Source organism: Echinops telfairi, unplaced genomic scaffold, assembly GCF_000313985.2.
Source record: "Echinops telfairi isolate 266 unplaced genomic scaffold, ASM31398v2 ScPeMD7_31;HRSCAF=116, whole genome shotgun sequence".
NCBI lineage: Eukaryota > Metazoa > Chordata > Mammalia > Afrosoricida > Tenrecidae > Echinops > Echinops telfairi.
In genome coordinates, this window is record NW_022103928.1 from 7403797 (window position 1) to 7414464 (window position 10668).

At 48.1% G+C, this 10668-nt stretch overlaps 1 protein-coding gene across 1 annotated transcript in view; it reads left to right on the forward strand.

Annotated features, from left to right (window-relative positions):
• Nucleotides 1-10668, forward strand: part of EIF4E3 (eukaryotic translation initiation factor 4E family member 3) — a 107373-nt gene that overhangs the window by 68349 nt on the left and 28356 nt on the right. Inside the window, exon 2 of the mRNA XM_045289974.1 lies at nt 6479-6551. Coding sequence (XP_045145909.1) covers nt 6479-6551 — 73 coding nt within the window. The remainder of the gene's footprint in view (nt 1-6478; nt 6552-10668) is intronic.

The window sequence follows — 10668 nt, forward strand, 5'->3', positions numbered from 1 at the left end:
TCTCTCTTGCTCCTCCTTCATTTGCTCTCGTGTGCTCTGATCAGACATGTCCCTCTCCCTGAGCTGTAGCTTCAGTGCTGTCCTCTGACGTGAATTCTTCTGTGGGGAGGGGGGCTGTCCACGTAGTTGGGATTGGAGCTGGCCCCTCTCTTACTTTAATTTTTATGAAACCAGAGGGGAAGATCTGGGCAAGACCGACCATTCAAACCCCTTCTCCTGCTGCATCTAGTGGTCATTCAGGGCTCCACTGCTGTATTTTGGGCTCTGCCTGGGCACTGTGGGAGGGTGACAGAGAATGCAGGTGCTGGAAAATAGGTTCTGAGTTCGTTCCTTGATTCTGGGGTTTTTCATAGCTCTGGCTATATCCCCTTCCTGGTATGCTGATAATTGGTATGTCTTTTCATCATTCTGCCTTCTATCTTCTCTCTTCTCTGCCAGGCAAATCGAAGAGAATTGGAACATTGGTTCAAGGACCCCTGGGGTGCACTTTGCTGCCAGCCCAGTGGTTGGCTATGTGAACCGACCTAGTGGATCCGAGGGAGAAAGTCTGGGTGGTCTGCTCCCTTAATGAGTACAGCCTAGTAATCTGTCACACGGCATCTCCATGAGTCAGATCCAGTAGGAGGGGACCTGCCAACAACATCACAAAGCCCTTGTCCCATGAAGTTTGTGTTCTAGAACTGGCTCCCCTACTCTCTGAACTCCCCAGGTTCCTGACTGCAACATTTCTTTGCTTTGTTCAGAATGATCTCTGCTGTATCCTTGGCGCCAGAAGAGGTGTGTAGGTCCTTGTTACTTCTGTGAATTATGAACCCTCTGTGATGCTGTATTACATGCTTACAGCAGGGTTACCCAGTCTTTGCTCTGTTGACATTTTGGATTGAATGATTATTTGGTGTGTGGAGGGGTGGGGCTGTTCTGTGCCCTGTGCAGTGGTTAGCAGCATCCCCCCCCACAACCACAGTTATAACAGCCAAAAAGTGTCTCGGGATATTGTCATGTATCCCCTGGGATCACCGTCACCCCTCAGGTCTGCAGCGAGGGTTTTGGTGGTGAGGGTACAGTTGATCACGTGAACGAACTAAAACAATTCTTTATGAATATGTACTGGGTTGGATATGTGGTACCAGTAAAGGTGATTTCTTCCATGAAAATCTGTTAGAAACATTGGCCTTCTAGGAACTACAGGTGCATGTACAGTGACGGAGGAAAGAGGGCAGGCGAGGCCTGTCTGCCTGCCGCCCGAGCGGCACCTTGGCTAGTAGCAGCCTGCACTGCTGCTTTCCAAACCAGAGCAGTATGCAGCACGGCTTTGGTTCAGTTCTGAACCAGCAAGTCCCCTACAGACTGACCTGTTTACGAGGCAGGCAGCTTTTTAAAAATCTCAGCTTCTTGTCTCTTTGAAAGTAATTCTGCTGATGTGGCCTGATTTGGCTTGTTACACGTGTCTGAGCGGGCTTCCGCTGGAATGTTCCCGTGGACCTCTAGGAGCCCCCTCTGTCTGAGGTTGCGCATCTTGGTGTTTTCCAGTGATTGCGGGAGTCAACTTGGCAGAGGAATGCCAGGCCTGCCTCTGAGTAAGCCAGCCATTTGCCACTGTTACGGGCTCTGATGGTTACTTTAATGACTTGTTACTTTGAGACCTGCATATTCAGAAAGCTGCCTGGAAGCTGAAAGGAATCATTACGATCAGAATCCAGCCTCCGCTGTTTAGAAATGAGGAAACAGACATGTTTCCTTTCAAACCACAAGATTGCAACATTGTGAGGTGTTATTCTACCAAAAGTGAGGTTGCTTTTGGTGAGGACATTCCCAACCACGTGTATTGGAAAGGTTACCTCTAAGAGAGTCTTATGGACATAACCATGTTTTTAAAATGTGCATTCAGCAAAACAGTGGCTGAGATGAGATCCACCCACCAATAATCTAGTAGCTGAATGAAGGGGTGAAGAGCAGGGCATCTCAGGTGGCTCATTTGTGTTACATCACATATCTATGACTTTAGGCCTGTCCCAAAGTTACTCTTAATTCCAGCATGCTCACCCTCGGAAATGGCGATAAATGCTATCAATGGCTGCATCGGGTTGCAATGCTGTCATGGAGGCAGTCAGCGCTGTAATGGAGGCAAATGCTTAGCCCACTGGCAAGCGTTAGCTATCTATATCTTTGCTCTTGACATTGTTGCCATATACTCATAAGTAAGTCTAGTTGTTTTATTGCAGACCTGTAGGCCTGGAAAAGACAGTGCGATGCAAACCAGGAGCAATAACACTAAGAGAAACTAAATGGCTTCGAGTAATTGTGCCCTGTACTGGAGTATGAATAAAAGACCAGGGCGTGGAGGCTGTGGGAATAAAAAAGAAGTGTGTAGAACGAATGCTTATCAAAGTGTTGTTTTTCTAGGTTAAATGCTAATATCTTCATATTGCTTTTGCTTAAACTGACTTAATTGTACTTGTTTTCAGCCACCATGTGCTAAAGTGAAGTTTAAAACCAAAATGTAATGTTTTAAAAGTGAAAAATAATGCAAAGTATGTTTTCTTGCTTTGTACTCTACTCCTCAAAGGAAATTCTCTGCCCACCCAATCAATTGCAATTCAGAGCAACCCTACAGGACAGGGTAGAACTGCCCCTGGGGGTTTCCTAGACTGTTGGTCATTATGGGACCAGACTGCATCATCTTCTCCCGAGGAGCAGTGGGTGGATAAACACCGACCGTGGGCCAGCAGCCCCACACTTCACCCGCTGCACCGCCGGCACTCTGTGCCACCAATGCCCTCTGCAGACCTACCAACGCTCTCCTATGCACTCCGGGGCTCTCGGGCGCTCTTTGCCGAGTACATCTTAATGGAGAAGCCACATAAGCTTTTCTAATGCAGAAAAAACAGAATCGAAAGAAGTGCCAGTAGATTTATTAACGCAAGACATTTCTTTATGTGAAAATAATTTTAGAAAAGGGGATTTTTGAAATTCTTTTCTTCATCTTTAGATATTTTAACCAAAAAAAAGTACAACATTGCATTAAATAGAAAATTCGTATTTATCCTCAAAGCGCAATTCTGTTGAGTTGAATCCAATTCATAGTGCAGAGCAGATCTGTAGGGTTTCCATGGCTGTAATCTTTAAGGAAGCTGCCTGCCACGCCTTCCACCCAACGAGTGGCTAGTGCACATCAACTGCTCACCTTTCCTTCTTTAACTGAGGACTTTAAGCACTGTGCCAGCAGTGCTTCTGATATTTATCCCAGTTACTACTCAAGTCAGTCCCCAAACAGCAGTGCGTTTCAAACTCAAAGATGATCATCGATGAGAAACTAGGGACCTTAAGGGCCCTGCTGTAGTTCACAGACATACTATCAGATATAACTGTGGAAGCACACACAGTAGAAGACGAAGTAGATGACTGGGACCTGCTATAAATAAGACACCTATGTGCATTGAAACGCAAAACTTGGACTGGGAAAAAAATCGGCAATGGCACAATGGATAAGGGTCTAATCTTTGAGGTCTATAAAAACTAATACCTCCATAAGAAAGAGACCAGTAACCCCATTAGAAATTGGCAAAAACATGAATGAGTAGTTCACCAAAGATGACCGCCAAATGGTCAACAAACATGAAAAAATGCTCACAGTGATTAGCCATCTGCGAGATGCAAATCACAGCAACAATGAGCTAGCACCTTACACCGACTGACAGCCAAGTTCATAAAACACAGAAAATGACAAGTATTGGAGAGGCTGCCGAGAGATTGGAACCCTTATACACTGCTGCTAAGACTGTGGCTGTGTACAAGCTTTGTGGAAAGCAATGTGGTGCTACCTCAAACAAGTGAGCATAGTCATTCCATAGGACCCAGTAATCCCTCTGCTGAGTATAAACCCTAAGGAAGTAAGAGCTATAGCAGGAACAGACATATGCACTCACATGTTCATTGCAGCCGTGTACAAACCAGCAGGAAGATGGAGATAACCAGCAGAATGGATAAGGAGTCTTTAGTGCATACACACACTGTTCAACCTAGTCATCGCAGGCTTCAAGTCTGGCTAGAAAATACAGTTAGGGTGGCTAAGGGGCTGCTTTTTAAAACACGTTCAACAAATTTGTACACAACCACAGAAGATTTGCAAGCCTATTGCTTTAAATTAGAGTTATCGAGATCCCTGCTTACTTCAAGCATGTGCTGATGAAGAGCAAGGCCTGCAGCCTTCGAGGAGGTTTACAACTCAATGTGAAAAGTTTTTAAATCCTCACAAGTGGCCCAATTGACTACATCCTATAAAACAGAAGAGATTGAAGCTGTCAAGGTTCCCATTGTGCTTGGATCCATAGTCAGTGCTCATGGAAGCAGCAGTCAAGAGATCAAAGGACACATTGCACACCGACTGCACAAGACCTCTTCCATGCATTGAAAAGGAAGCACATCACTTGGAAGACTAACTTGACCTCATCCAAGCCTTGCTCTTGTCCGTCTCCTCAGGTGCATGTGGAAGTCGAACAATGACTGAAGAAGACCAGAGGAGATTTGATGTCTTTGAATTAGGGTGCTGGCGAAGAATATCGAAAGGAAGACTGTAAAAGAACAGACAAGTCCACCTTGGAAGAAGTACAGTCAGAATGTCCCCTGGAAACACAGCAAGCAGGACTTTGCCTCACATACTCTGGACCTGTTGTCAGGAGAGGCCAGTCCCTGAAAAAGGACACCCGACTTAGCGAAGAAAAGTGTCCTGGAGAATGCGGTAGGCCCTCGATGAGATGGATTGACACGCCCCGCTGCAGCAGTGGGGCCAGGCATGATTGTGCGAGTGAGCAGTGCTGGGCAGTATGTCCTTCCATTGGACCTGGGGTCCTATGAGCCGACTGCCACATCTTTCTCCAGGAGCAACTGGGGGCATCCAACTGCCACCCTTAGCAGCCAAACATGGAACCATTGTGCCATCAGACTGATAATCATCTCCATAAAGATGACAGCCCAGGACACCCACAGAGGCACTTCTGCTCTCTCCTGTGAGGTCCCTGTGAGTCGGAATCAGCTTTGGGTGGATGGGGTTTGGCTTGGGTGGTCTTAGTGGCCTCCTCCATACACGGAGCTGTATTCCAAAGTATGCTCTTGCTGATACTGCACCCAAGCTGTGGGTGCCTCGGTGATGGACAGGTCAGGAGCCCTGTCTGCAGGCTCCTGCTGACCTTTGTGGAGGAGTTTTATGCACGTCTCCATGGCCACCATTGAAAAGATTGTGCATGGGAGTTTCTTGAAGGTCCCTAGGACTGTCTCTGTCAGCAGTGGGTGGTATAGATTTCAGACTCCAAAAGGTCACCTGTGAGCTTGTGTACTTCTTCTCTCCGCAAGGCTCACCCGCCTGGGAATGCGACCAAACCCAATAGCCCACAGCAGCCGACTGGATTCTGACTCATAGCAACACAGCGGAACTGTCCCTGAGGGTTTGGGGGACTGTAAGTCTTTGGGAGCAGACAGCCTAATCTTTTCCCTCAGAGCTGCTGGTAGTTTTGAACCACCAAACTTTCAGTTAGCAGCCCATCCATTAACCTGTAGCACCCCTAGGGTACAGACATGACCCTTGGGCATGATTTTTGTGGTGGATTATAATGTTCAACCAGATGTAACTGGTCCTTTGCTGAGAAGGAACTGCTAAGTCAGTGTGGAGGGAAAGGGCAGGGGGCAGGAACTGAACGCCTTAACTCTCTACAGATGGGTCAGAGAGCACCAACATTTATCCTCTTCCCTGGAAATGGTAAAGCCAGCCTTCCTGTGGCTGTTCTGCAGAATAAACTGTAGTATGTTGCCATCTAGTGGAACATACAGCAAACTAATGCATTCTGAGCACAACTTTCAGGCATGCTAATTACATGAGCTGGAGGAAAATTACCGAAGTGTTTTCTAGGCTGAGATGAAGCTGAACTTAATGCTAATAACTCTGTTTCCTTAATGTAAACAAAAGGTTACCCCTTTTGGCAAGGGTCCCTGGGTAATTGCCATCAGGAAACTGAAAGTGGATGATCCCTTGAGTTTCCTAGCAAACCTAGGTATCACTCAGTGGTCAGGGTCCAGCATTTTCACTGCCCTCTGTACAAAAGGGACCATGGAGGCTCTCAGTTAAAATCCTAGACACTGTGCTTGGTTATTACAAAATTATTTTAGTATGTTTTATACTGTGATTTTTTTAAATGTGAACTTGGAGATCGCCAATACACTGCTTACAGGCTTTTACTTGACCCCCTTCACCACCGAATTAAATTTCCACCGAATTAATGTTCCTGTTTTTAGAAGAAGCAAACACATTACTTCACAGAATAGGAATTTCACATTCTGGATTCTGAGTAGCCTCCTGGAAGTGCCCGAGCCTGTGGTGTCTTGACCTGGTTCCCATGAAGAGACCATAGCTCTGTGCTGAGGACGATCTCACCAGCACTGCCTGCTCACGTTGTGTGCTTTGTCTTCTTTGCTCCTCTTTGCCTAGATCCCTCCCAGGGGCCACGGCTGCTGAGTGTGCTTCAAACCTGAAGAAAATCTACACGGTGCAAACAGTGCAGGTAAGAGTGAGCGAAGTGACGTGTGGGTTAGCATGGGCCCAGTAAAAACCTACCAGTCTGCTGCAGCCGGGGGCCAAGCTCCGCATCGCTCCGCAGCTGCCTCCCAGGTCTGCTGTGGTTCCCCGCCACACCCAGCCGAAGTGCACCCCAGCAGCTAGCTGAGCACACACCCCGTGGCTTGTTCATCTCTTGGTGACATGTTAATATTTGTTCCACTACCTAAGTGTCGTGTAGACCCACACAGAAAGCAGACGTGGCAGTGGTTACGAACAAAGGTTTGGAGACATGCAACTAATCCTGGTTCAAACCCCAGCTCTGCCACTTCCTTTCCGTGCTTCAGTTTCCCACCTGTGAATCACCCGGTGGGGTTTTTGAAGGGTAGGGATCGCATAGTGAGAGAAAGGAAGTGTCAGGCGCAAAAGTAGAGGGTTTCACCCAGCTTCCTGTGTCATATTCCAGTTCATCAGCCCAAATTGGGTATGCATGCACCCCTGTAATTTCCACAGACGTGATATAGTCGTGTCAGCCACCCCGTGAGCTGCTGTGAGGCCCCAGAAAATGATGTTATCTCAGGCTGCATGCGTAGCATTTTCACAACACCTATAAGCTCATGGTTTTATTAGTCCTTTCTCTGTAAAACTTAGAGTAAAAACATTTTTTCCCCCGAATTTTCTAGAACAGTAGGATTCACACTGTTTTCCTGTCCTAGAACTGCCAGTAGATTGGTTGCCAGAGTGTCTTGTTGGCAGCCCCATACACTGTTGAGATGGCACAGAAAACCTTGGTCCTAAAATCTGGTTCCGAAGAGTCGGTGTTTCATCTGTGACACCATTTCAGGACTCTGGGCCTGGCTCCTGAGGGCCGGAAGCCAGTGTCCAAGTATAGTCCCTGGCACAGGGCTTTTCAGATCTGGCTGGGCGAGGACATAAACACGTGGACAGCAGAGTAGCAGTGTAGCTATGAATCAGCATTCAGTGCTAGAATCAGCATTCAGTGCCAGAGTACAAGCCCTGTCATAAGGCCGCGCATGGGCACAGCCCAGGGAGACACATGCTCTCAGACGCCGCCCAGGCTGCCCCTGGCTGCTGCTGTGAGGCTCTCTGGGCAGTGGTAACTTTGCTGGCAGTCCTCCTAGAAAAGTCAGAGTGCTTGGTTCCAAGGCTTGCCTTCATAGGAAGGCTGGGAGGTCAGATCCTCTTGTTTTTTCCAGGTACCCAGGCTCCCAAACTAGTTTGGCCTACCTGCCCCTCCCCCCCCCCCCCCCCTTTTTTCTTTGGGGGGGGGGGGGGGGGGGGGGGGGGGGGGGGGGGGGGGGGAAGCTCCGTGCCAGGGACAAACATTTGTACTGCACAGGATAAAGTGTAGGTATCTGCTTTTGTAGCTCCACTGAATCATTCCAGACCCACCCCACCCCCACCGCCCCTCCAGTGTTTGGAAAACACGGTTACGCTTTCCTACTCGGTTATGCCCCCAATGATGGGATGGCAGGGCACACACCGGTGATGCCCCCTTTAGGGGGGCAGGGGGTTGGCTTCCCTAGTGCAGCTTGCTCACACAGAGTATTTGTGTAGCCTCTGGACCCAGCGTCATGCTACACAGCGCTTCAGGGGCCACTTCCAGGTACCCAGGTGGGCACCTACTTGAAAATATCTGTTTAAAAGTATACTTTATGGGGGTATAATTTATATACAGTAAACACAGATATTTCTTAAGTATACCATTTGATTAAAAATTGACTCCTAGATACAACTATGTGACCATCACCCAATCAAGGTTTAAAAACATTTTCATCTCCCCAGAAAGTTCCCTCCTTCCCTGTTCCAATCAGCCCTTTTTCTCTTTACTAAAACAAGTAAACTCACCACCACTGAGTCAGTTCCAATGCACAGCAACGCTGTAGCACAGGGTAGAACTGTCTCTGTGGGTTTCTGAGACTGTTACCCTTTATGAGAATAGGAAGCCCGGTCTTCCTCCCGTGGAGTGGCTGATGGGTCTTGAACTGCTGACCCCATAGCTTGCTGCCCAACGTGTAACCACTACACACGACAAGCAACCCTTACTCTGACTTCCATCACCATGCATCAGTGTTGTGCATTAATTACCTATTTCCGTGTAGGCACAGTCAGTCCATACTGAGCTTGTTATGTTTGGCTCTATCCTCATAGTCCATGTTGAAGAAGTAAATGGCTGAAGGAGGACTGAATGCGTGAACCCCTTTCTAGGGCTCTAGTGCCACAGTGAGTGATGGATGCATTGGGCTACTAACCACAAGGTCAGCAGTTTGAACCCACCAGCTGCTCTTCTGGAGAGAGATGAGGTTTTCCATTTGTGTAAAGCTTTGCAGCCTTGGACACCACAGGCTTGTTCTCCTCTGCCCTGTCGAGGTGCTGTGTGTCTCAGTCGCCTCAGTGGCGTTGGGTTTGTCTGGAGTTACAGCAGACTCTTGGTGCCATGCACTCTTGACTGACATGAAAAGTGGTTTCGCCGTGGGGTCTTTCACCAGATACAGAGCATCTCCCTGGTAGTCTGGAGTGATTAGCAAGACAAGGTCGAAAAAGACTCCTTGGGGCTGGGCGGGATGAACAACTATGGAGAAGCCCTGCTCCGGTGAGAATAAACCCTTCCATGCCCCAGTTCTCCCACCTTCCCCTCCTCATTTGTAGACTCACTGGCGATGATAATAGAGACGATCCCATCACCAGGTGCCCTCAACGAGTGTCCGAGTGAAGTGTGCTTGAGGGTTTCAGTAGCTGTTTTACCAAAGTCAGTCACCAGACTCTTCTTAAAGGTGTGTTTGGGTGGACCTGGGCTGTTGGGAGTCTTTCGGGGTCCGCTGAGCATGCCCACCATTTGCACCCTCCAGGATTTACAGGGGGATTACGTGAGATCGTACACAGTTCTTAATAGCACTCGCCACGCCCTCAGCCCTCAGATGCTGGCAGCTTTTACTAATTGGTTAAGGGATTCTCCCCTTGACTAGCCCTATTGGTGGAGTGGTTACGTGATAGGCTGCAATCCAAATGGTCAGCAGTTCGAAAACACCATCAGGTCCTTGAGAAAGACTGGGCTTTATACTCTCGTAAACAGGTGCAGAGCCACGGGGGTTGATGGCGTTAGCATTGTCTCAATGGCAGTGAGAGTCAGTTATCCCTTGACTCCATCAATTGACTAGCTAGGGTGTGGGCTCGGGGTAGTCACATTGCCTGGGTATATCCCTGGAAAAGGACATCACACTTAGTCAAGGGGAGGGACAGCGAAAAAGAGGAAGACCCCAAAGATGGACGGACCCAGTGGCTGGGCAGTGGGCTCAAACGGAAGAACAACGGTGAGGAGGCACAGGACCGGGCAGTGCTTCTTTCTGCTGCACACGGGCGCTCTGAGTCAGAGCCCACCCGACGACGACGGCGGCACTTGTTAGTGGCAACAACGACATATGCCACTTCATAGTTTGGCCAATTTCATCAGCCCCGCCATTTCCCAGTTCATTCTTCTATAAAATGGGGACAATTAGGAGATATCGCCATTGTCTTACGGCGTGAGGAAGAAGTGTACAGGAGGAACAAGGTCAGCTGCCGTCATTTGCCCACTTCGATTCGGGCGTCTGTTAGGACTTTCCTCAGTCACGCTGTTGCTCAGGAAGAGGCAGGTCTCCGCTTCTGGGTTCCAATTTCAAACGGTAAAGCTGGTAAAGAGGTAGCCCTCCTAATACCTCTACTTACGAGCCATCTGTAACTTATCAGTAACATGGGGATTTCAACCTCAGAAAGTATTTTCTATCACGTGGATACGCCTCAGTTATTTAAAAACTAATGAACATGCCAGTTTGAAAGTGATTTGAGGACCTTCTTCCTTGCTCCCACTATCGTCATGTCTTGCGCACTTTTTCAGCACTAACAACAACAACAAAATCTGATTGATAACCTCGTCTGTGTACTTTTTGTCCAAAATGTGTTCGGATGAAATGTAAGAATCATGTGTTATCAATAATAGCTTCATATCAAGACATAAAGTGGCTTCTTATGCTTTGAGGGTCTTCAGTAAGTTGAGGGAGTAATTGCTGCCCCTATTAATTAGCTAAGGAGCCCTGGCGGCGCTGGTGGGTAAGCATTGGACCATG